General features: G+C 42.3%; 1 protein-coding gene and 1 pseudogene across 1 annotated transcript in view; one reads left to right on the plus strand and one right to left on the minus strand.

Annotated features, from left to right (window-relative positions):
* Nucleotides 1-793: 793 nt before the first annotated feature.
* LOC126295061 (lateral signaling target protein 2 homolog) overlaps nucleotides 794-27,255 on the plus strand; it is a 134,140-nt gene continuing 107,678 nt past the window's right edge. Inside the window, exons 1-2 of the mRNA XM_049987308.1 lie at nucleotides 794-989; nucleotides 1,991-2,157. Of these exons, the coding sequence (XP_049843265.1) occupies nucleotides 794-989; nucleotides 1,991-2,157 (363 nt within the window). The remainder of the gene's footprint in view (nucleotides 990-1,990; nucleotides 2,158-27,255) is intronic.
* LOC126295542 (5S ribosomal RNA) lies at nucleotides 16,475-16,592 on the minus strand (annotated as a pseudogene).

The raw sequence follows: 27,255 nt of genomic DNA on the forward strand, positions 1-27,255 counted from the left end.
ACAGTACTTATTACTGTAGATTCATTGTGTACTGTTGTCTGTTTTTCAACATGTCTAGATTCAAACGTAACTCTTTGACAAATTGAAAAATTAGCAGTGCTACAAAGACTGGACGAAGGAGAATCGCTCCAAAAATTTGCAAAGGAACTGCATGTAGGCGTTACGACAATTAAGGATTGGAGAAAGAATCGCAAAGACATTGAATCCTGTACAGCTGCGATTGACGGTGAAAACATTCTGAAGAATCTCAAAACATTAAAAAAGCCTAAACTTGACCTGCTTGATAACGCATTATGGATGTGGTTTTGTCAAGAAGGGAAGGAACTCCAATATCCGGGCCAATTCTCAAAGAAAAGGCGATAGTTCTGCACAAAAAAACTGGAAGTCGAAAGTAAATTTGCTGGCAGTGAAGGCTGGATTGATCGTTGGAAAAGTCGTCATGGTGTCCGATTTGTTTCTGTTTCCGCTGAAAAACTATCTGCCGGTTCCGCAGCTGCTACGGAGTTTTCTGTTAAGTTTCAAGAAATTGTAGAAGAAAATGAACTGTTACCCTGCCAAGTGTATGACATCGACGAGACAGGGCTGAACTTTAAAATGTTGCCAACAAACACGCTCGCAGCTTCAAATGAATCCGTGGTAGGAACGGAACTTATAAAAGATAGAATAACAGTCATTACTTGTAGCAATCCAGGTGGTACGCACAAGCTCCCCTTGTTCGTCATTGGCTGCAGCATGGGATGAACTGAATCCTGACACACTGTGGAAATCGTGGCGTAAGCTTTGGCCACAAGTTATGACTGAAAGTGAGCAGACCGAAGATGAGCAAAACAACGACGCACTGGAAAACGATGAAGATCTACCAACTCTGGAGCCGAACGTCCCTCCCAATGAAGTTGAAGAGTGGACCAACGAATGCGACAAAGACTGTGAGACTTTTGAAGAGCTCAGTGACCACCAGACTGTTGCCGCTGTTAGCCAGGAAACTGTGAGTGAGAACTTGGACGCCGAAAGCGAACCCCCCACCCGGATTTCACACAACGATGGAAGAAACACTTTTGACATCCCCTTCAATACATCGAGCAGAATCCAACTTCCATTCCAATGGACGTTTTGTGGATAAAAAAAATGGAGGGACACTGCAGCTAAACAAAAATGTATCACTGACTTTTTTCCAAGTAATTTGTTTTCGTATTTACTGTAAAAACAATACATACAGTATAATCATTTCTTAGTTTATACATACACTATTTTATTTCTTTGTACAAAAATTCTTTTTTATATACAGTGCTATAAACATTATTTAGTTTACAGTATATATCGTTTATACGTTATTAAGCACAGTACAGTACTATAATTTGTTTGTCGTTTTTCCTTTTAAAACCAATACATATTATAGTGTGTGTAGACGTATTTTAGTTAATATATTGTTTAACACCGTGTGAAGAACATCTTTTTATATTGCTGTAGACGTCTTTTATTTCTTAAATCGTTCAATTTTTTGTACTAAATGTCTATTTATACTTTTGGAAATAAATATTAGATATTTCGGATAATCCGACCTCTTTTTCGTTCCGACTGTGGTCCCGGTCCCGAAGGTAGCGGATTAGAGGGCTTCTGTTGTAGGTAGAATTAGAACCACGCAATGTTAAACTCATGGAATATTTAAGTACTTCAGCTTAAGTAAATAGTGCATTCAAGGAGCAGGGGGTCGAAGCGTGGCTAAGGTTCTATTGCGCGAAAATGGCTGCTATAGCAAAAGGATTGCGGTGTGTCTTGGCGAGAAACGTGTGTGCCTTTACGACTTGGCCTAGAATGACAGCAATTTGTGTGCGGCAAAAGTATTTACACCAAAACAACCTGTCAGACGCAGTTCAAAGGCCAAAAATACTTTCCGGCCAGGGTTTCTGGCAGGAGGGACATGTCCGACACTTTGCCGAGGCAAAGCCAACAATGGACAAGATTCCTGAAAGAGTGCTTAAACTTTGTGCAGCTTATGACAAGGTCACTGCAGACAAGCTCACCTTGGATTCCCATTTTATGAATGATCTCGATTCGGACTCTCTTGATCACGTAGAAGTCATAATGGCGATGGAGGACGACTTTGGATTTGAAATTCTAGATTCAGATGCGGAGAAACTAGAGAGGCCCGCTGATGTTGTAAGATACACTACGGAGAAAGAAGATGTATATGAGTGAAAGTGTCCTTTGCTTACACCGTGTATATGTATATTGTACCGTAGACTGCCCGCCAGTGATTGGATGGAATTTAGATTGAAATTTGAAGATGCTAGCCATCACTTTTAATTTTTTTAAGTTTTTGTTGGCAGAATTCACTCAATAATTCAGTCGCAAACACTGTACAATAAGTACAAATAAGTGTTTAGGACATTTGTGATGTGGAGGAACATTATATGTGAACTAAGTGTGATACTTTGTTTCAATCTGATCAGGTGTTACTGTTGAGGTAAACTGCCATTTTGGCTAAAAAAAAAAGCGTTGTAGTTATGTATTTCCGGAATGTCGCATAATTATTTTGTTAAAAATGATGATGGTGGTTGAAATTAAAAGTGTGGAAGTTGCTTCGTTCCTTTCGGACAGTCGTGGGTATATAGATGGAATGATTGAATTGTTGTGTTTCCACTTCCCTTTTGGGTGTTTTTCCTTTGTAATTGAGCGATTCTACTGTTTTTTGCGAATTATTTAGTTAAACGTTCTTATTCAGGCACCAGCCAAGTGTATTCATAGGATGTGCATCAAATTCATTAATCAAATAAATGAGCTAAGTAAAAAATAAACTCTGCGTCCTTTATCTTTCTCATTGATGCCAGTTTTCAAATTAATATTCTATTCCCTGATTTTTGCTTGTGATGGAGGAAAAATCGAAGTGAACTGTGTACTGTCTCAAAATTACGAAATTACCACATTTAATTAAACAATACGACATACAATGGTGTTCATCTTGTTGTTGTTCTTGTTTTCAGTCCTGAGACTGGTTTGATGCAGCTCTCCATGCTACTCTATCCTCTGCAAGCTCCTTCATCTCCCAGGACCCACTGCAGCCTACATCCTTCTGAATCTGCTTAGTGTATTCATCTCTTGGTCTCCCTCTACGATTTTTACCCTCCACGCTGCCCTCCAATACTAAATTGGTGATCCCTTGATGCCTCAGAACATGTCCTACCAACCGATCCCTTCTTCTGGTCAAGTTGTGCCACAAATTTCTCTTCTCCCACAATCCTATTCAATACTTCCTCATTAGTTATGTGATCTACCCATCTAATCTACAGCATTTTTCTGTAGCACCAGATTTCGAAAGCTTCTATTCTCTTCTTGTCCAAACTATTTATCGTCCATGTGTCACTTTCATACATGGCTACGCTCCATACAAATACTTTCAGAAACGGCTTCCTGACACTTAAATCTATACTCGATGTTAACAAATTTCTCTTCTTCAGAAACGCTTTCATTGCCATTTCCAGTCTACATTTTATATCCTCTCTACTTCGACCAACATCAGTTATTTTGCTCCCCAAATAGCAAAACTCCTTTACTACTTTAAGTGTCTCATTTCCTAATCTAATTCCCTCAGCATCACTCGACTTAATTCTACTACATTCCATTAGCCTCGTTTTGCTTTTGTTGATGTTCATATTATATCCTCCTTTCAAGACACTATCCATTCCGTTCATCTGCTGTTCCAAGTCCTTTGCTGTCTCTGACAGAATTACAATGTCATCGGCGAACCTCAAAGTTTTTATTTCTTGTCCATGGATTTTAATACCTACTCCGAACTTTACTTTTGTTTCCTTCACTGCTTGCTCAACATATAGATCGGGGAGAGGCTACACCCCTGTCTCACTCCCTTCCAAACCACTGCTTCCCTTTCATGTCCCTCGACTCATATAACTGCCATCTGTACAAATTGTAAATAGCCTTTCGCTCCCTGTATTTTACCCCTGCCACCTTCAGAATTTGAGAGAGAGTATTCCAGTCAACATTGTTCCATCTTGTTAGTGTCTTTAAAAAAAAGCCATCTTAGAATTAAATTCTTAATTGAACTGATAATTCCCAGTTCGGTCTTTTCTTAATTGTTAGGAAGGGCTGGGGCTGGTGGCGAGCCTGTAATTTTTAAATTTATGATTGTCCTCGTGAAGTGGTTTAACCAGAAATTGCGCACAGTCTGCATTATTCTTGGTACATAACGCATGTTGAGCCTCGGATAGCATCCGTTTCCAGTACTACATACATACTTTACAACGTTGCCCGGTCACAGGATGTCGGTGGCCAGTTCTGACTGCCATTGCGAGAGACGAGAGGAGGAGGGAATCTTTCTGTTAGCAACCTCATTGTTTCAACGGACAGTGTGGGCAGGTTACCCTACCCTGCTGGAAGAACATGTTTTTCCACATTCATTTCTTGAACTGTCCCCATAGAAACTGTGTTATCACGTGGCGATAACAGTCACCAGTTACTATCACTGCTTCTTCTGTCTCATCTTCAAAAACGTACTGCCCAATTAGTTCGCCAGCCCTTAAACTACACCACTCGTTGTGGACGAAGGCACTTGCCACGGATCATGCGAGGATTCTGTGCGCCTCACATCCGGCAATTTTGTTTACTCGCAGTTCAAAAATGGCTCAAATATTTCTGAGCACTATGGGACTTAACATCTGAGGACATCAGCCCCCTAGAACTTAGAACTACTTAAACCTGACTAACCTAAGGACGTCACACACATCCATGACCGAGGCAAGACTCGGACCTGCGACCGTAGCAGCAGCGCGGTTCCAGACTGAAGCGCCTAGAACCGCTCGGCCACAATGGCCGGTTCAGTCGAAGTGTGTCTCGTCGCTAAAGATTAAATTTCTCATGAAAATCACTATCAAATTTCTGTTTGTGCATACCAAATCGGGAAATCTCAAGATCTTAAACATGGCTGAAACAGCATCTGTTGAAATTCTTCACGATAAAGGATGACAGCCAAAACAATTGCAGGATAAACATTTATTAAAATTCTTGACCAAGGTTTCGATATATATAAATATACCTTCATCAGAAGTAAAAAATCTAAAATTACATCATGCAATGGAGATTAATAAATCAATTGACGACGCCTTTGGCGCAATTGTTTTATTAATCTCCATTGCATGATGTAGTTTTAGTTTTTTTTACTTCTGATGAAGGAATATTTATATATACCGAAACTTTGGACAAGAATTTTAATAAATTTTTATCCTGCGACTGTTTTGGCGGTCATCCTTTATCGTGAAATCGGGAAATGTTCGGCACTTCAAATGGTCCATCGGCTTCAGCTTATATCGTCGCTCTCTTTTGGTATTAAGATGTTTTGATACATCTTACGAATAAGAAAGAATAAGCAGTCCTTCTTCTTTCCTTCGATGGCACATCGCACATCATCGATCGAATCGAAGATTTGAGATGTACAGTATATCGAATCACACCTTTCAGATGTCTTTCGAGATTGTTATTTTATTGGGCTCTCAGTTTCGGCGATATATTACAACATCTTCAGGTCCCCTGACCGACGTGTAGGAAGATTGGGCCAGCGTTCAGAGACTGGTATGTGAAGATATCTGAAGCAACGATGACTTCAAACATCATCTGCTCCTAATTTGGCCGGAACCGAGGTTGAAATCTTCCTACGCGTCGGTCAGGGGGCCTGAAGATGGAGTAATAAATCGCCGAAACTGGTAGACCAATAAAATAACAATTCTAAAAGACGGCTGAAAGTTGTTTGATTCGATATTCCGTACTGAACAGCCGAGGTCTCGAACCATCCCTGAAAATGTGGACGTGCAGAGACATTTAAATGCGGTGCTACAGAAGAGTGTTGAAAATTAGGTGCACTGGTAAGGTAAATAATGAGGAGCTGTTTTGCAAATAGGGCGAGGAAAGAAATATGTGGACCATATTGGTAAGGAGAAGGGGACAGGGTGATGGAACATCTGTTAAGACATCAGGGACTGACTTCTTTGGTTACAGAGGGAGCTGTAGAATACAAAAACTGTAGAAGAAGATGGAGATTGGAATACATCCAGAAAATAACTGAGGGCATAGGTTGCTAGTGCTATTCTGAGATGAAGAGGTTGACACAGGAGAGAAATTCATGGCGGGCCGCATCAAATCAGTCAGAAAACTGAAAACAAATGAGGTATCTTACAGATGAGAATAAGTTGGGCTTAATTGATATCTATGTCAGGGTAATGAGTCCTGAAACGTATGTCAGAATGGCGAACCAGAAATTCGAAGAGCCAATTTCTGCAGCCATTTTAATTTTGTTGTGGAATGGGTACGGGCATTCGTTTCGCTTTTCCGAGATAATGCGCTTATCTGAGCAGGTCTTTCGTATTCATACCAAAACGTCGCTTTTCGAGTTCCTTAATATACTTGACAAGTTCTAACTATCGCTTCATCTACGTTTACACTCCGCAAGCCACCCAAAGGTGTGTGGCGGAGGGCACTTTACGTGCCACTGTCATTACCTCCCTTTCCTGTTCCAGTCGCGTATGGTTCGCGGGAAGAACGACTACCGGAAAGCCACCGTGCGTGCTCGAAAATCTCTAATTTTACATTCGTGATCTCCTGAAAGCACACTATTATTTTCCGCAGGTTTTGACAGCTATTGAAAGGGGCTAATCTTTCCCCATTTTTAAAATAGTCAAAAACATGACAAATTGTTGTCATCGCCTCGTTAATTACCGATACAGCAGCTCGTTCCATGTTTTTAGCGGACCAATTATTTGTCTCCGTTTTACGTACACTGTGTGACCAAAAGTATCCGGATACTTGGCTGAATTACAAGTTCGTGGCGCCTTCCATCGGTAATGCTGGAATTCAGTATGGTGTTGGCCCACCCTTAGCCTTGATGACAGCTTCCACTCTAGCAGGCATACGTTCAATCAGATGCTGGAAGGTTTCTTGGACAATGGCAACCCATTCTTCACATAGTGCTACGCTGAAGACAAGTATCAATGTCGATCTGTGAGGCCTGGCACGAAGTCGGCGTTCCAAAACATCTCAAAGGTGTTCCGTAGGATTCAGGTCATGCTGCACAGGCCAGTCCATTACAGGGGTGTTACTGTCGTGTAACCACTCAGCCACGGGCCTTGCTTTATGAAAAGGCGCTCGATCGTATTGAAAGATGCAGTCACCATCCCCGAATTGCTCTCCAACAGTGGGAAGCAAGAAGGTTCTTAGAACACAACTATAGGCCTGTAGCCGGCTGGAGTGGCCGAGCTGTTCTAGGCGCTGCAGTCTGGAACCGCCCGACGCTACGGTCGCAAGTTCGAATCGTGCCTCGGGCATGGATGTGTGTGATGTCCTCAGGTTAGTTAGGTTTAAGTAGTTCAAAGTTCTAAGGGACTGGTGACCTCAGAAGTTAAGTCCCATAGTGCTGAGAGCCATTTTGTAGGCCTGTGCCGTAATTGTGCAACGCAAAACAACAAGGGGCGCAAGCCCCCTCCATGAGAAACACGACCACAACATAACACCATCGCCTCCGAATTTTACTGTTGGCACTACACACGCTGGCAGATGACGTTCACCGGGCATTCGCCATACCCACACCCTGCCATCGGATCGCCACATTGTGTACCGCGATTTGTCACTCCACGCAACGTTTTTCCACTGTTCAATCGTCCAATGTTTACGCTCTTCACATCAAGCGAGGCGTCGTTTGGCATTTACCGGCGTGATGTGTGGCTTATGAGCAGCCGCTCGAACATGAAATCCCCGTTTTCTCATCTCCCACCTAACTGTCATAGTACTTGCAGTGGATCCTGATGCAGTTTGGCATTCCTGCGTGATGGTCTGTACATATGTCTGCCTATTACACATTACGGCCCTCTTCAACTGTCAGCAGTCTCTGTCTGTCAACAGACGAGGTCGGCCTGTACGTTTTTGTGCTGTACGTGTCCCTTCACGTTTCCACTTGACTATCACATCGGAAAAAGTGGACCTAGGGATGTGTAGGAGTGTGGAAATCCCTCGTACAGACGTATGACACAAGTGACACCCAACACCTGACCACGTTTGAAGTCCGTGAGTTCCGCGGAGTGCCCCATTCTGCTCTCTCACGATGTCTAATGACTACTGAGATCGCTGATATGGAGTACCTGGCAGTAGGTGGCAGCACAATGCACCTAATACAAAAAATGCACGTTTTTGGGGGCGTCCGGATACTTTTGTTCACATAGTTTATATAATGACAAAGAATCTGCTAACGAGAAATGCAAACCTTGCGGTAGTAATCGTCAAACGAAGGATAGAAGATGACCGGGAAGGAACGGACTAAACCAGTAGACGAATCGCCCCAACTGCTTATCCATTGACAAAATATTCAGCAACCACCGTAAACAGTTTCTTTCGAATTGATTTGTACATAAAGATAGCAAAGAACATGTTGGTTTAGCTGGACTAAACGTTGAATGAGAAGAAAAAAAGAGACAGACTTACCTTTGTTGTAAATGGTCAGGTATGTCATGACAGAACAGTGAATACGCTCGGTCTTACAGGTGGACTAGATAACTGGAGCGCAACAGCAGCTACAAACAGTTTAGTTTGTAAATTTTATATGAAATTTAGGTACCTTGACCACATTTCATTCTCAACATTGTGGCAACTAAAATCGACCATACGGAAAGTGTACGCTACGGACTTTTACCTCTGGAAACTCTTCAAAATTTCGTGCAGTGGTTTACTACGTTTAATGCTGCACAATAACTGCATTGAACATCGAAACAAAATTAAGTCATTTATGGGAAAGAAGAAGTGTAAAAATAAAATTTTTGGGCCAAATAGTTTTTGTTAAATCGAATGTGTCTAAACTCGGCCGCCGTCATAAATGACGCACACTTTAGTTGTACTTAAGCTGGATAACTGTAATGCTAGACAAAGCGGCATACTTCTTTAAGCAGGCTTCAAATCCCCCACCTGAAATTCTTCAGTGGGGAATTGTCTACGTCCTATTACATTTTTGCACGCTCTTACGAAAACGCACTGTATATACTAAAAATATTCTTCAAAAAGTTTCGCGCCCTTGTTGCGTAACACGGTCTCAATAGTAGACTACCGTATTTCTGCAGACGAAGAAGACAAGCGATGGGTTGCAGATTCTACATTCAGTTTCACACGGTAGAGCTATTGCATCGGACTTAGGGAATACAGTCGTCTCTACTTAATCTGCGAGTCCAAAAGCTACAGTCGAAACAGAAAATCTCACTTTATGCAGTAATAGCGAAACAAACATGCCAAATTTAAACACGCAAAAATCCCCAAGATTGGTCAACTTTTACAGAAGCTCGAAATTTATCGAAGACTTCAATGCGAGACGCCTATAACAGTTTCCATAACGAAACTTTGTCTCTAAACATGGCAGGAAATCCAAAGCGGTTGTGGTCGTATGTGAAGTATGTTAGCGGCGAGAAACAATGGAGATACTATCGAAGACAGTGCTGCCAAAGCGGAGTTACTAAACACAGCCTTCCGAAATGCCTTCACAAAAGAAGACTAAGTAAATATTCCAGAATTCGAATCGAGAACAACTGATAACATGAGTAACGTAGAAGTAAATATCCTCGGAGTAGTGAAGCAACGTAAATCACTTAATAAAAGCAAGTATTCTGGTCCAGAATGCATACCAATTAGGTTCCTTTCAGAGTATGCTGATGCATTAGCTCCATACTTAACAATCATATACAACCGTTTTCTCGACGAAAGATCCGTACCCAAAGGGCCATATCGTTAACATCGATATGCAGCAGAATTTTGGAACAGATATTGTGTTCGAGCGTTATGAATTACCTCGAAGAAAAGTCTATTGAGACACAGTCAACATGGGTTTAGAAACTATCGCTCCTGTGAAACACAACTAGCTTTTTATTCACATGAAGTGTTTAGTTTTGTTGACAAGGGATTTGAAATCGATTCCGTATTACTGGATTTCCGGAAGGCTTTTGAAACTGTACCACACAAGCGGCTCGTACTGAAATTGCGTGCTTTTGGAATATCGTCTTACTTATGCGACTGGATATGTGATTTCCAGTCAGAGAGGTCACAGTTCGTAGTAATTGACGGAAAGTCATCGAGTCAAACAGAAGTGATTTCTGGCGTTCCTCAAGGTAGTGTTCTAGGCCCTTTTCTGTTCCTTATCTATATAAACGATTTGGGAGACAATCTGAGCAGCCGTCTTCGGTTGTTTGCATATGACTCTGTCGTTTATTGACTAATAAAGTCATCGCAAGATCAAAACAAGCTGCAAAACGATTTAGAAAAAATATCAATGGTGCGAAAAGTGACAGTTGACTCTAAATAACGAAAAGTGTCAGGTTATCCACATGAGTGCTAAAAGGAACTAGTTATACTTCGGTTACACGATAAATCAGTCTAATCTAAAAGCCGTAAATTCAACTAAATACCTAGGAATTACAATTACGAACAATTAAAATTGGAGAGAACACACAGAAAATGTTGTGAGGAAGGCTAACCAAAGGCTGCATTTTATTCGCAGGACACTTAGAAAATGCAACAGACCTACTAAGATGACTGCCTATATACACTACCCTTGTCCGTCCTCTTTTAGAATACTGCTGCGCGGTGTGGGATCCTTACTAGCTAGGACTGACGGAGTACATCGAAAAAGTTCAAAGAAAGGCAGCACGTTTTGTATTATCGCGAAATATGGGAGAGAGTGTGACAGAAATGATACAGGATTTGGGCTGGAAATCATTAAAAGAAAGGCGTTTTTCGTTGCGACGGAATCTTCTCACGAAATTCCAATCACCAACTTTCTCCTCCGAATGCGAAAATATTTTGTTGACACCGACTTACATAGGGTGGAACGATGACCACCATAAAATAAGGGAAATCAGAGCTCGTACGGAAAGATACAGGTCTTCATCGTTTCCGTGCGCTATACGAGATTCGAATAAGAGAGAATTGTGAACGTGCTTCGATGAACCCTCTGCCAGGCACTGAAATGTGATTTGCAGAGTATCCATGTAGATGTAGATGTAGATCCTGAAAGCACGAAACCGAATCATTGCCAAATAACAAATTGCTAGAAAATTTAAGGCTATGAGAAAGTTTTAACAAGGGGGGGGGGGGAAATGAAATTTTCATTATTCTCCCACAGTCTATTTTATATTTATTTACTATCGCTTTGAAAAACGCATGATGGATTCAAAAGACACAGTTAATCAGTTTGCACAATTTATAGGCGAGAACATATCACTTCCGTTGCAATTAGACCAAATTTGACTAATTATGTTGCAACATCTATGGCGATAGATCGCATGTTAACATTGGTGGAGTGCTGAATGATAAAAGTTGTCAACTTCTGAACTGCGATTTTAAACTATGACAAATCGCAACCAATAATTGCAGTTGCCGAAAAGTAGCATTCAAAGAAATCACTGACATCGAAATGTTGTAAGATTATGTGATTGCCTTATCATTTCAAATCATTCAGTAATCAAGCAGTCGCTCGGCAATAGATACAGTTAGCAAATAATGTTGCGAGAATGTAAAAGGTGGACGACCTGTGACGTAACGTCTTTATTGTCGAAGCGTCGTCAGAGATGCACTGAGTTATTGACTTTGAAAACAGCGGCGCGAAAAACGGACAGAAGAACACTTTAACACATTCTTTTGATGTACAAGATATTCTCGATGAACAGTTACTCATTTTTTCTCTTGTCACTTGTAACTGGTGTCGGACGCGCATGTCTTGCCGCCTTATTATTATCGTTAAAAATAATATTATTTTAGTCTAAAGTAAAGTGCAATACTAAAAGTGCAATACTGCATAGCAGTAGATTTATTGTGCGACGTGTATGTGAAAACGTTAAAGGAATTATTTTCATTACGAGAAGGGAAGTGCCAGTCAAAACGGCATCCATGTTAAATCCCTCATTGCAATGTTAAGTTCATCTATCAATTGCCATAAATTCAGAGTTGAATGGAACTGGTGTATGGACTGTTTATTTAGTATAGAATCTATGTCTCACTCCTTCATGAAGTTATTTAATTTTCTTTATGTTTCTGCCAAATAGAGAGTTCACAGTCACGAATTCCTTCGTCGAAATCGGACGGAAGTTTCATGCTGCGAAATATTCTACTGGTAAATGCGTGATAAACTGCTGTCCCTTAGGAAATTCATGTTGAGCTATCCGAAAATAATAAATATTTTGAACAGGCATTTACTCTCCTCTGCAAAGCAACTTCCGACTGATCAGACGATCCAACAAGAAAAAGCCGCACACGGTCGGCTTTCGCAAACATATTTCCACCTCTGATTATAGCTATATGTTACAGCGCAAAAGTAAACATATTCTTATAATTAGCGACTACGAACGGGGACATTTATAGCTGTGTGCCGGCCTGACTGCCGTGGGGCTCTAGGCGCTACAGTCCGGAACCGAGCAACCGCTACGGTCGCAGGTTCGGATCCTGCCTCGGGCATGGATGTGTGTGATGTCCTTAGGTTAGTTAGGTTTAATTAGTGCTAGGTTCTAGGCGACTGATGACCTCATAAGTTAAGTCGCATAGTGCTCAGAGCCACTTAAACCAATTGAACTATAACTGTATGTTTCTGTATACACATTACGTAAACATATCGTTATAATGTCGACGCTTAACCCATCATAGAGGTGGCCCCCTTTTGTACGTTTCCAAGGAGCGTATCGATGAGCGTTGGTGTTCCATTGTCTCCAAACAACTTCGTATCACGGTTCGAAACAGTGATGTTTTATTCCACTCAGTCTTGTGTCAGATTTGCGATTCATCAGGAACGGAACTGTATCGTCGTGTCATGTTCAGCTGTTGCAATACAACACTTTTTTCACTACACATCTGTTCGGAACGGAACTGCTACACTGAAATAGTAGTGTTTGACTTTGGCAGCTCTTGGAAGGGGTTCGGGCTTCGCACCAAAACCTAACATGACACGCGAGAGCATGCAGATTAAGACTACCGGAAATGAAGTTTCGTTTCTAACTGACAGCCGTGCTCTGAAATGACATTGCTGACTTATAAACACTGTTGATTTTGTTGTTGTGGTCTTCAGTCCTGAGACTGGTTTGATGCAGCTCTCCATGCTACCCTATCCTGTGCAAGTTTCTTCATCTCCCAGTACCTACTGCAACCTACATCCTTCTGAATCTGCTTAGTGTATTCATCTCTTGGTCTCCCTCTACGATTTTTGCCCTCCACGCTACACTCCAGTACTAAATCGGTGACCCCTTGACGCCTCAGAACATATCCTACCAACCGATCCCTTCATCTAGTCAAGTTATGCCACAAACTCCTCTTCTCCCCAGTTCTATTCAATACCTCCTCATGAGTTATGTGATCTATCCATCTAATCTTCAGCATTCTTCTGTAGCACCACATTTCGAGAGCTTCTATTCTCTTCCTGTCCAAACTATTTATTGGCCATGTTTCAGTTTCATACATGGCTACACTCCATACCAATACTTTAGAAACGACTTCCTCACACTTAAATCTATACTCGATGTTAACAAATTTCTCTTCTTCAGAAACGAATTCCTTGCCATTGCCAGTCTACATTTCATATCCACTCTACTTCGACCATCATCAGTTATTTTGCTCCCCAAACAGCAAAACTCCTTTACTACTTTAAGTGTCTCACTTCCCTCAGCATCACCCGACTTAATTCGACTACATTCCATTATCCTCGTTTTGCTTTTGTTGATGTTAATCTTATATCCTCCTTTCAATACACTATCCATTCCGTTCAACTGCTCTTCCAAGTCCTTTGCTGTCTCTGACAGAATTACAATGTCATCGTTGAACCACAAAATTTTTATTTCTTCTAAATGGATTTTAATACATACTCCGAATTTTTCTTTTGTTTCCTTTACTGCTTGCTCAATATACAGATTGAATAACATTGGGGAAAGGCTACAACCCTGTCTCACTCCCTTCCCAACCACTGCTTCCCTTTCATGTCCCTGGACTCTTATAACTGCCATCTGATTTCTGTACAAATTGTAAATAGCCTTTCGTTCCCTGTATTTTACCCCTGCCACCTTTAGAATTTGAAAGAGTATTCCAGTCAACATTGTGAAAAACTTTCAAGCTTTCTCTAAGTCTAGGTTTACCTTTCGTTAATCTATCTTCTAAAATAAGTCGTGGGGTCAATATTGCCTCCCGTGTTCCAACATTTCTACGGAATCCAAACTGATCTTTTCCGAGATCGACTTCTACCAGTTTTTCCATTCGTCTATAAAGAATTCGCGTTAGTATTTTGCAGTTGTGACTTACTAAACTAATAGTTCGGTAATTTTCACATCTGTCAACACCTGCTTTCTTTGAGATTTGAATTATTATATTCTTCTTGAAGTCTGAGGGTATTTCGCCTGCTTCATACATCTTGCTCACCAGATGGTAGAGTTTCGTAAGGACTGGCTCTCCCAAGGCTATCAGTAGTTCTAATGGAATGTTGTCTACCCCCTGGGCCTTGTTTCGATTCAGATCTTTCAGCGCTCTGTCAAACTCTTTACACAGTATCGTATCTCCCATTTCATCTTCATCTACATCCTCTTCCATCTCCATAATATTGTCCTCAAGAACATCGCCCCTCTATATACTCCTTCCACCTTTCTGCTTTCCCTTCATTGCTTTGAACCGGGTTCCCATCTGAGCTCTTGATGTTCATACAAGTGGTTCTCTTATCTCCAAAGGTCTCTTTAATTTTTCTGTAGGCAGCATCTATCTTACCCCTCGTGAGATAAACCTCTACATCCTTACATTTGTCCTCTAGCCATCCCTGCTTAGCCATTTTGCGCTTCCTGTCGATCTCATTTTTGAGACGTTTGTATTCCTTTTTGCCTGCTTTACTTACTGCATCTTTGTATTTTCTCCATTCATCAATTAAATTCAGTCTCTCTTCTGTTATAAACACTAACTAACAATAAAATAATTAGCACTATTTGGATTGAAAACTATAAAAGTTAAATTTCTCACCTCTTATATCAAATGGCAAGTCAATTCAGTCTTTATCCCTCCAATTTCCAGGTGGGGGAGAGGAGGGCGACAGCTTGGGGGTTTCCCAGAGGAGCGTGGGTTAATTAATTAGTCAATCGAATTGATATCAAAAATGTGCTTGTATCGGCAAGAAGAGTTCTCTGACGGGTGCGGAAGGAGGTGGGGGTGGGGTGTTTGTTGCTTGGGAGAACGGACTATCCCCAGGGGGTCATAATCTTCAAAGCAAAACAATAGGTTAAGGACCTGTCAGTCAAAAAAGAGCAGTAGGTATGCCTCTGAATGTATGCTTGCCCCTGATGTAGGGAAACCACACTGACAAACAGCTGATTCTCTCTTTACCTTATCACTCACGTGCAATAATCAAATTAAAAAAACCCAGATAAGTGCAGTTTGGACTGACACACAATGAGGGTACCATGCAGACTTATTGTGTATAGGGTCGTCCATTGATAGTGACTGAGCCAAATATCTCACGAAATAAGCGTCAAACGAAAAAACTACAAAGAACGAAACTCGTCTAGCTTTAAGGGGGAAACCAGATGGTGCTATGGTTGGTCTGCTAGATGGCGCTTCCTCAGATCAAACGGATATCAACTGCGTTTCTCCTAAATAGGAACCCCCATTTTTTGTTACATAGTTGTGTAGTACGTAAAGAAATATGAATGTTTTAGTTGGATCACTTCTTTCGCTTTGTGATAGATGGCGCTGTAATAGTCACAAACGTATAAGTACGTGTGGTATTCTCACTCCACTTGGACACTGTGGACCTCGGAATATTGAACTCCGTAACGATTTCCGAAAAGGAACGTCCTATGTTTCTAGCTGCAACAACCATTCCGCGTCCAGAATCTGTTAATCCCCGTCGTGCGGCCGTAATCACGTCGGAAACCTTTTCACGTGTATCTCCTGAGTACAAATGACACAGCTCTGACAATGCACTGCCCTGTTTACGCCTTGTGTACGCCAGACTACCGCCATCTGCATACGTGCATATCGATATGTGATGACTTTTGTCAGCGTAATGTAGAAGAAAGGTGCCTAATATGAGACACACTTTGGTAAACCCATTTGATAGAGCTAAAAGCAAGAGCAATTGTATTTGTTATGATGGTAATAAGATCTTACCCTTATTAATCTTATCATACAATTATCATATTTGCAATAATAAACAATCTTTCAGAGCAGTTATTAAATCTTCACAAAGAAGGCATTTCATAGAAATGAGATCAAGGTCTCCTAATATGAGCACTCCGTCTTCAGGCCACATGTGGCCCATCGGGACCATCCGACCGCCGTGTCATCCTCAGCTTGGGATGCGGATAGGAGGGGCGTGTGGTCAGCATACCGCTCTCCCTGTCGTTATGATGGTTTTCTTCGACAGGAGCCGCTACTATTCCCTCGAGTAGCTCCTCAATTGGCATCGCGAGACTGAGTGCACCCCGAAAAATGTCAACAGCGCATGGCGGCCCGGATGGTCACCCATCCAAGTGCCGACCACGCCCGACAGCGCTTAACTTCGGTGATCTCACGGGAACCGGTGTATCCACTGTGGCAAGGCCGTTGCCCCCTAATAAGAGACAGCAATAATATTTTGCATTAATTATTTTATTACATAGTAATGACGTATGAATACACAATTTTTACATGTTCATTAATTTCTGTTATCCTTCACTCATTTCACACTATTTAGGTTTATATTTACGACATCCGGGGCAAACAAAATTGTCTCCTGTGACACCGCAATCTTCGTGAGCCCAGCCATAACATTTCGTGCACTGCGCCCATTTCTCCCCGTGTTTGCCTTCAGAAAAGCCCCCAGTACAGGACAGACACTCTGCGTCATCGTAATCACTGCTGTCTGAATCCCCACTGTCATCAAGATGGACATCGGATGGCGAGTCACTAGACGAACCTTCTGCTTTAGGTCTACGATTGGTAGATTTTCCACTCTTCTCCCCAAATAACTTTCTCGCTGCTTTCTTAGCTTCAGCCTCAGATTTCTTCTGTTTAGATCCTTGCAATTGCTTCACATAAGGAGTTGAAGTTAGTAACGCTGCAGAGCAAGAACGCGATGTTTGACCTATTTGACTAACTGCAGGCGGTTTTGCGATGTGTGGGAGAGGTCTGATGTCTGCCGGGCTGACAGCTTGACCATCACCGTCAGTAGTTTCATTTTCGTTCTTGGCATCTCTTTCTTGAAGAGCTTCAGCATGGCGATGAATTCAAAATTCATGTTCCCTAAAGATGTTTCTGTTGCATGGGATGAGACCTGTATTTTTTCTGAAGACATTCACAGATGCTTCCATTTTTGTTGCTCGGTTGTAAGCTGCCTCAAATAACTTGGCTATCAATAATGGGGTGATAACACGACCTGGGTTACTTGCCAACCACGTTTCTATATCTTGGGCATAGTAGGTTTTCAAAGGCCCCATAAATCCGACGTCAAGCGGCTGCATTTTATGCGTTGATTGAGGTGGCAAACATACAATATGAACATTATTTTCAAGTGCTCTATCTAACACATCGAGATTCTTTGTGTGGGAATAATGCCCATCAAGAATCAAAATTACAGGGTCATTTGAAGATAGCTTTACATGACTCACAAAATGAGTTTTGTATCCAGCCACTTGAATGACAAGCTGATATTGATCCTGCAGGTGCACCGTCCGTCAAGTTCCAGAAAACATTCCAATTTCTGATCATAAGACTAGTCAAAGTAATCCCTGTTTGTGATAATTTAATCGAATTAAAATAAAGACACCGTGTTCTTCCATTGTTGTGTACCATCCTTGTCCTTTGGCCTTCGAAAAGAATGGGTACTTAAACAAAGAAATTAATAGAGTTTTAAGACCTAATTACAGCAGGCCAAAGGACAAGGATGGTACACAGCAATGGAAGAACACGGTGTCTTTACCTTTCATTAGTAAGGTTACAGATCGAATCGGCAAAATCTTGCTGAAACATAAAGTGAAACTGGTATTGAAATCTACCAGAAAAATGGGACAAGTACTTCGTTCTGTTAACGGTAGAAGGCCACCATTATTATCTAGCGGTGTGTACAAAATTCCGTGTACTTGCGGCAAGGTCTATATTGGTACTACGAAAAGAAGTGTGAATACGAGGGTAAAGAAGCATAAAAGTCTTTGCCGACTGGGAAAAATAGATAAATCGGCCGTTGCGGAACATGCACTTCAACCCGTGACCGTGTAGTTAAGTTTTCTGAAACTACATTTTTAAAAGCTACCACGAACTATTATCTACGACTGTATAGGGAGGCTATTGAAATTTATAAACATGAAGATAATTTTAATAGAAAAGAAGAGGCGTTGAGATTAAGAGAGATATGGACAGTGGCGTTACAGAATCGATAAGTGATTTTTATCTATGGCGGACTATTATCGATAGTTACATTTTCTCTTTGACTAGTTTTCTCTCTGCTACTATGTGCAAGCTACACCACGCCCGCTTTCCTCGGTATTTAAGCTGCTCTCCGACGCCCGACTCGTCTGTCGGCAGGACTCAACAGGACCAGCCATACCTCTGAAGATGTCCAACGTAGTATTGGACGAAACATTAGGGATGAAGTGTTTGTTGGTTTAATTTGCCGCCAGAGAAATCTCCCTCTACCGGTTTAAATACATCTCATAGGAAAAAATGACATTAGGAAAAAATATTTGTTTTGATGTCCCCTACAACGTCCCAGAGTTTGAAGGTTTAAATACTGTTGACCCTGTATGGCCACTGTGTCCCCCATCCTCAGAGATCCGCGGGGGGAAAATTTTTGGTATGTTGTTCTTGACAATTACCCCTATGACTTTACAAAAAAAATTGCGACTACACGATTTTTCTGCCCTGTTCGATCTTTCTTGTCCTTCGTTGACTGGGTTTATATTGCCCGGCGACACTGTAAAAAAAAGGGTTTATACAAGGGCGATCTACTTGAGGACAATATTAAGGAAATGGAAAAGGATGTAGATGAAGATGAAATGGGAGATATGATACTGCGTGAAGAGTTTGACAGAGCACTGAAAGATCTGAGTCGAAACAAGGCCCCGGGAGTAGACAACATTCCTTTAGAACTACTGACTGCCTCGGGAGAGCCACTTATGACAAAACTCTACCATCTGGTGAGCAAGATGTATGAGACAGGCGAAATACCCTCAGACTTCAAGAAGAATATAATAATTCCAATCCCAAAGAAAGCAGGTGTTGACAGATGCCAAAATTACCGAAGTATCAGTTTAATAAGTCACGGCTGCAAAATACTGACGCGAATTCTTTACAGACGAATGGAAAAACGAGTAGAAGCCGACCTTGGGGAAGATCAGTTTGGATTCCGTAGAAATATTGGAACACGTGAGGCAATACTGACCCTACGACTTATCTTAGGGAGAAGCTACATTAGGGAAAGGCAAACCTACGTTTCTAGCATTTGTAGACTCAGAGAAAGCTTCTGACAATGTTGACTGGAATACCCTGTTTCAAATTCCGTAGGTGGCCGCGGTAAAATACAGGGAGTGAAAGGCTATTTACAATTTGTACAGAAACCAGATGGCACTTATAAGAGTCGAGGGACATAAAAGGGAAGCAGCGGTTGTGAAGGGAGTGAGACAGGGTTGTAGCCTATCCCTGATGTTATTCAATCTGTATATTGAGCAAGCAGTGAAGGAAACAAAAGAAAAATTCGGAGTAGGAATTAAAATCCATGGGGAAGAAATAAAAACTTTGAGGTTTGCCGACGACATTGTAATTCTGTCAGAGACAGCAAAGGACTTGGAAGAGCAGTTGAACGGAATGGATAGTGTCTTGAAAGGAGGATATAAGATGAACATCAACAAAAGCAAAACGAGGATAATGGAATGTAGTCGAATTAAGTAGGCGATGCTGAGGGAATTAGATTAGGAAATGAGACACTTAAAGTAGTAAAGGAGTTTTGTTGTTTGGGGAGCAAAATAACTGATGATGGTCGAAGTAGAGAGGATATAAAATGTAGACTGGCAATGGCAAGGAAAGCGTTTCTGAAGAAGAGGAATTCGGTAACATCGAGTATAGATTGAAGTGTCAGGAAATCGTTTCTGAAAGTATTTGTATGGAGTGTAGCCATGTATGGAAGTGAAACCATGCATGGACGATAAATAGTTTAGACAATAAGAGAATAGAAGCTTTCGAAATGTGGTGCTACATAAGAATAGTTAAGATTAGATGGGTAGATCACATAACTAATGAGGAAGTATTGAATAGAATTGGAGAGAAGAGAAGTTTGTGGCACAACATGACTAGAAGAAGGGACCGGTTGGTAGGACGTGTTCTGAGACATCAAGGGATCACCAATTTAGTATTGGAGGGCAGCGTGGAGGGTAAAAATCGTAGAGGGAGACCAAGAGATAAAAACACTAAGCAGATGCTGAAGGACGTAGGTTGCTGTAGGTACCGGGAGATGAAGAAGCTTTCACAAGATAGAGTAGCATGGAGAGCTGCATCAAACCAGCCTCATGACTGAAGACCACAACAGCAACAACAACTGAAAAAATGCGGTGTGCCACAGCCGCATAGCGGCAATGCTCATCACAACACTACTGCGGCCACACATTGCAATACAATATTGTTCCTTGTGAAGGTACGTTAACGTCGTGTGTTTTTAATTTGGCGCAAAATGTTCTGACCGGAAAAACCGCTCCGCTACGGGCGCTGACCCCAAGCTGCTGCCAAGTGGTTGGATGCGATGTCGTATACATGGTCACGTGTGGGGCACGCGCCATCCACGTGCGAGAGCTGCCGCTGGCTAAGGGCGCGCACGTGCGCTGGGCTTGACAGTGGAGCCACGTGCCTTGCCCCCCTCCCTCCCCCCCCCCCCCCCATCGCGCTGTCACTGCGGCTTGCACCCTCCGCCACGACTGCCCAACGTGCCCCACTCAACAACTGGCCAGGTTATCTAGGCGAGCATCTACCAGGGACTAGCTGGATCCCCTCTGCCCAATGCCGCTCGCGTGACAGAAAAGGAAGAGAGAGAACGTGGGTTAGCTTTCGTCCCCTGCCTGCCAACTGATAAACTGCTCCGGGCTCCACTGTCTTCTCCTAACAAAAGTTCCGTCACCACCACGCATTCTCGCTTTTGCTCGTAATGTGTACTTGTTTATATCTTTACTGTACTCTGTTCATCGCAAAAATGAACCTGGTGTACACAAACACAATGATTGGTCAGAAGCCGTAGCACACGTATAAGTCTGTATGTAGACTCAAGAGCAAGCAGCGCTTTTGGTGGGGGAACTGGCCTTTCCCTGAAGAACGCTGCCACCGGTCTACAGGGCGCCCAACATCTGTTGTCCCTTACCTGTCTAGCGGCGTAGGTCGGCGTGCAATGAAACCCGTCGCTTCTGTTCATATCATCTTACAAGGGAACCACCGCATCGCACCCCCCCCCCCCCCCCCCCCCCCCCAGATTATAAAATGGCACAGTGGATAGGCCTCGAAAAACTGAACAAAGATCAATCGGGAAAACAGGAAGGAGTTGTGTAGAACTAAGAAAAAATAAGCAAAATATACAACCTGAGTAGTCCATGTCCAAGATACGCAACATCAAGGAGAGCGTAAACATAGTAGTGGCGTGGTCCCGTGGTTAGCGCGAGCAGCTGCGGAGCAAGAGGTCCTTGGTTCAAGTCTTCCCTCGAGTGAAAGGTTTACTTTCTTTATTTTCGCAAAGTTATGATCTGTCCGTTCGTTCATTGACGTCTCTGTTCACTGTAAAAAGTTTAGTGTCTGTGTTTTGCGACTGCACCGCAAAACCGTGCGATTAGTAGACGAAAGGACGTGCCTCTCCAATGGGAACCGAAAACATTTGATCGCAAAGTCATAGGGCAACCGATTCCTCCACGGGAAACACGTCTGATATATTCTATACGACACTGGTGACGGCATGTGCGTCACATGACAGGAATATGTTGTCGACCCACCTAACTTGTGCACTTGGCGAATGGGTAAAAAGATTCTTCTACCTTGCCCGATTTAGGTTTCCTTGTGGGTGTGATAATCACTCCCAAAAAAGTGATGAAAATACAAGTTTGTCACATAAACTGAAAATAAAAAATTCACTCGAGAGAAGACGTGAACCAAGGACCTCTCGTTCCGCAGCTGCTCACGCTAACTACGGAATCACAGCGCTCCTGAGCTCAGATGTCCTTGATATTGCCTATCTTGAGCATGGACTACTCAGTTTGTATATTTTGCTCATTTTTTCAATAATTCCACACAACTTCTTCCTGTTTTCGCGATAGATGTGTGTTCAGTTTTTCAAGGCCTATTCACTGTGCCAACTTATAACTAAATCTGAGGGGGTTGCGATGGGGAGTTATCCTTGTTAGTTGCCAGATTCAGTCAGTTAGCTTTGTATACTTACTGATGGGTAATCGCGCAGCATTGCAAGAAAATGTGCAAAAGAGGAGGTATTTGCGGAGTAACGAGCGTTAGATCGTCTCTAATGTTATTACATCGTGCATTAAAGAGGCAATCCAAACATAACTGTTGACTAATATTACCAGTCCCAATCAATGGGCTGCAACTTATGCGAACGTCAGCCGCGTCCAAAAGGGCGCATAAGGAAGGAACGCGAAAATAAGCCGCATGGTTTAGTGGAATCGCCACGAAGGAAAACGAATAATCTTGGGAAGAAACCGATCGTTATAGACGGTTTCAAAATAACATAAAACCTTTGTTGCTTATGGAACACTAAATCTCTATCTCGGTCGCTATTCACCTGACTCTGAGACACATCGCTTGAAATTTGTGCGCAATAGCTATTCTAAACACTGCTGAAATTTTCTCCGAGACATGTACATCGATTCTGAACTTCTAAGCAAAAAGCTTGAAAAAAATTTATTTGTTAATCTACAACAATGTTGTTGTTGTTGTGGTCTTCAGTCCTGAGACTGGTTTGATGCAGCTCTCCATCCTACTCTATCCTGTGCAAGCTTCTTCATCTCCCAGATCCTACTGCAACCTACATCCTTCTGAATCTGCTAAGTGTATTCATCTCTTGGTCTCCCTCTACGATTTTTACCCTCCACGCTGCCCTCCAATGCTAAATTTGTGATCCCTCGATGCCTCAGAACATGTCCTACCAACCGATCCCTTCTTCTAGTCAAGTTGTGCCACAAACTTCTCTTCTCCCCAATCCTATTCAATACCTCCTCATTAGTTATGTGGTCTAGCCACCTAATTTTCAGCATTCTTCTGTAGCACCACATTTCTTAAGCTTCTATTCTCTTCTTGTCCAAACTATTTAACGTCCATGTTTCACTTCCATGCATGACTACACTCCATATAAACACTTTCAGAAACGACTTTCTGACACTTAAATCTATACTCGATGTTAACAAATTTCTCTTGTTCAGAAACGTTTTCCTTGCTATTGCCAGTCTACATTTTATATCCTCTCTACTTCGACCATCATCAGTCATTTTTCTCCCGAAATAGCAAAACTCCTTTACTACTTTAAGTGTCTCATTTCCTAATCTAATACCCTCAACATCACCCGATTTAATTCGACTACATTCCATTATCCTCGTTTTGCTTTTGTTGATGTTCATCTTATATCCTCCTTTCAAGACACTGTCCATTCCGTCCAACTGCTCTTCCAAGTCCTTTGCTGTCTCTGACAGAATTACAATATCATCGGCGAACCTCAAAGTTTTTATTTGTTCTCCATGGGTTTTAATACCTTCTCCGAACTTTTCTTTTGTTTCCTTTACTGCTTGCTCAATATACAGATTGAGTAACATCGGGGATAGGCTACAACCCTGTCTCACTCCCTTCCCAACCACTTCTTCCCTTTCATGTCCCTCGACTCTTATAACTGCCATCTGGTTTCCGTACAAATTGTAAATAGCTTTTCGCTCCCTGTACAATGGCAGACAGCAATGCAAACTAGCCACAGACTGCACACAGCACAGCCAGTGATTTTCAGAGAGCGACGTGGCGTTACCAATATAAAAAACCTAAACAGCCTACTTACAAGGTAGAAGAGTCTTTTTACCCATTCGCCAAGTGTACAGGTTAGGTGGGTTGACAACATATTCCTGTCATGTGACGCACATGCCGTCACCAGTGTCGTATAGAATATAGCAGACGTGTTTTCCTGTGGAGGAATCGGTTGACCTATGAGCTTGCGATCAAATGTTTTCGGTCCCGATTGGAGACGCACGTCCTTTCGTCTACTAATCGCACGTTTTTGCGGTGCGGTCGCAAAACACAGACACTAAACTTATTACAGTGAACAGAGACGTCAATGAACGAACGGACAGATCATAGCTTTGGTAAAATAAAGAAAGTGAACTTTGCACTCGAGGGAAGACTTGAACCTAGAACCTATCATTCCACAGCTGCTCACGCTAACCTGCGCTGCTAAGCTTACACACTGGATGTTGTCTTTCTTGCGCATGGACTACTGACTCTGTATATTTCTTATTTTTTCATAGTTCCACACAACTTCTTCCTGTTTTCTCGATTGATCTGTATTCAGTTTTTCAAGGCCTATCCACTGTGCCAAAATATAACTGAATCTGAGGGGGGTGCGATGAGGAGGTTCCCTTGTAAGTAGGTTAAATGAAACTTTAACACAGTCTAATACATTAACAGCCATCAACGTTGTTCTTAATCACGCTTGAGCTATGTAGTTTTTATCTCAGAAATCCTGTACAGTCACAGCACTCTGATTGTCCCGATGTCGGTACGCAGTACGAAACTGGCTTAGGCTCCTTCCTGCTCCGTAGTGAAACACGCGTGTTACGGCAAGGGAAAAAAAAAAAAGGAACAAAAGTGAGTTAGCGTTAATACTTTCATCATCCTTCTTTATCCCCGGGTTCCCGGGTTCAATTCCCGGCGGAGTCAGGGATTTTCTCTGCCTCGTGATGACTGGGTGCTGTGTGCTGTCCTTAGGTTAGTTAAGTTTAAGTAGTTCTAAGTTCTAGGGGACTGATGACCACAGCTGTTAAGTCCCACAGTGCTCAGAGCCATTTGAACCTTCTTTACCTGCTCTGCATTACTGCAGACGGTGCGTCACTGAGCACATTTGTACTGTGCATGCGGTACACGTGAGGTGCCTAATTGTTTCCACTGCCCTGTGTGGAGGATACGTAAGTTCTTGTACACTTCACTAACCTGCTGTCTTCATGAGGATGATGTCTCCAGCGCAGAAAACAGCGCGCAGGTCGTCGATTCTTTTTTCTTGAGGCTGAAATTAACTTCGCAAGGAACTGCTGCTACGAATAAAGTATAACTCATTTGGGATGCCACTCGGGTTTTTATTGATATAGACACGAGAAACTGTTCTTGATCACAACGTACTGAACATATGTTTCCACAGTCATTATATCTGGCTAAAATAACATGAAATACATCCTGCCGCAGACAACATGTCTGTCTACTGGTACCGTCAGAACTAGAGACGGGCAGACTCGTTCATTCTTGGGAACTAGTTCACTGCTGATCGTTCTTTTTTGCGAACCGTTCATTTTTACTCGTTCACCGTTCATTTGTGCTTGGTATATGGTTCTTATGAAAATCTGAAAACTATCAGTGTAGGTGACTGAAGGATGGAGGGCACCAAGAGGGGGCACTTGCCTCCCCCTGTAGTACAGAGTTTTTGTTCATTACAGAATTCTTGCACACTTTCACAAGTAATTGCTGCGATTCTGCAGAACCTCTCGTTTAGCCAACTGTAGCCTTGTGTGGCTGATCGCAGGCGAATAATATAGGGTGTCGCACGGAAGACCGGCCCCGAATACAGACTGCTCGCCAACTACGGACGATGTGTTGTCCGTTACGAACACATACAACAAACAGACAAACATGTAATAATTAGGCAGTGAAGAAATAACAAGCTAATGCAAGAAACAATTGCGAAACAATCGATGACGATGTGTAGAGAGCTGAGGAAGAGAACATGAAAATCTCACGCGACACGCATCGGCTATAGCTCATGTAGTCTTGTAAACATGTTGGTGGCTGTTTCCCAACTTAATAGACCACAAGTGTCTTGTATGAAGTTCTTCGTTTCGACTTACACTACATAACTGTGCTACGCTGTAAACAATCATTTACACCCTATATATATATACTTCACAGTGTCTCTGAGTTCGTAGGCGAAGTAGAGACTTCATGGAAGCAAAAAATTAAATGTGCTTTTCTCATCATAGTTGCGTCACACGCTTAGTAAAAATAAGGTTTCGATGTTGCATTATTGCCGGCCGCGGTGGTCTCGCGGTTCTAGGCGCGCAGTCCGGAACCGTGGGACTGCTACGGTCACAGGTTCGAATCCTGCCTCGGGCATGGATGTGTGTGATGCCCTTAGGTTAGTTAGGTTTAAGTAGTTCTAAGTTCTAGGGGACTGATAACCACAGCAGTTGAGTCCCATAGTGCTCAGAGCCATTTTTTTTGTTGCATTATTAAAGTTCATGCTGCAATAATAATAATAATAATAATAATAATAATAATAATAAAGTTCGCAGTAATAAAGTTTTTGGTTTGAAAGCTCCTTCTGAATAAAGGTTTTTGAGATAATAAGTAAATACGATTCTATGGCAATCTATGTCTTTTCAAATGGAATGGCACCGCTTTTCCTACTGAGGCAAAATGACCCACAACCTACATTTTTTTTCTCAAAGAAACTAAACTAGGAGGTAATGCAAATTGGAAACAACCCTTCTTAAAAATAATTAGAATCTTCCTAAATGTAATGTCTTGTACATGAAAGATACACGAAAATCGTTTTATATGAATTTTCTTGCACTAAAAATTAAGCAAATTATTGAAAGTTAGCTGCTAAATGAAGTCGATGAAACCAAAAAATACACTCCTGGAAATGGAAAAAAGAAAACATTGACAGCGGTGTGTCAGACCCACCATACTTGCTCCGGACACTGCGATAGGGCTGTACAAGCAATGATCACACGCACGGCACAGCGGACACACCAGGAACCGCGGTGTTGGCCGTCGAATGGCGCTAGCTGCGCAGCATTTGTGCACCGCCGCCGTCAGTGTCAGCCAGTTTGCCGTGGCATACGGAGCTCCATCGCAATCTTTAACACTGGTAGCATGCCGCGACAGCGTGGACGTGAACCGTATGTGCAGTTGACGGACTTTGAGCGAGGGCGTATAGTGGGCATGCGGGAGGCCGGGTGGACGTACCGCCGAATTGCTCAACACGTGGGGCGTGAGGTCTCCACAGTACATCGA

Source organism: Schistocerca gregaria, chromosome 11 (genome assembly GCF_023897955.1).
Source record: "Schistocerca gregaria isolate iqSchGreg1 chromosome 11, iqSchGreg1.2, whole genome shotgun sequence".
NCBI lineage: Eukaryota > Metazoa > Arthropoda > Insecta > Orthoptera > Acrididae > Schistocerca > Schistocerca gregaria.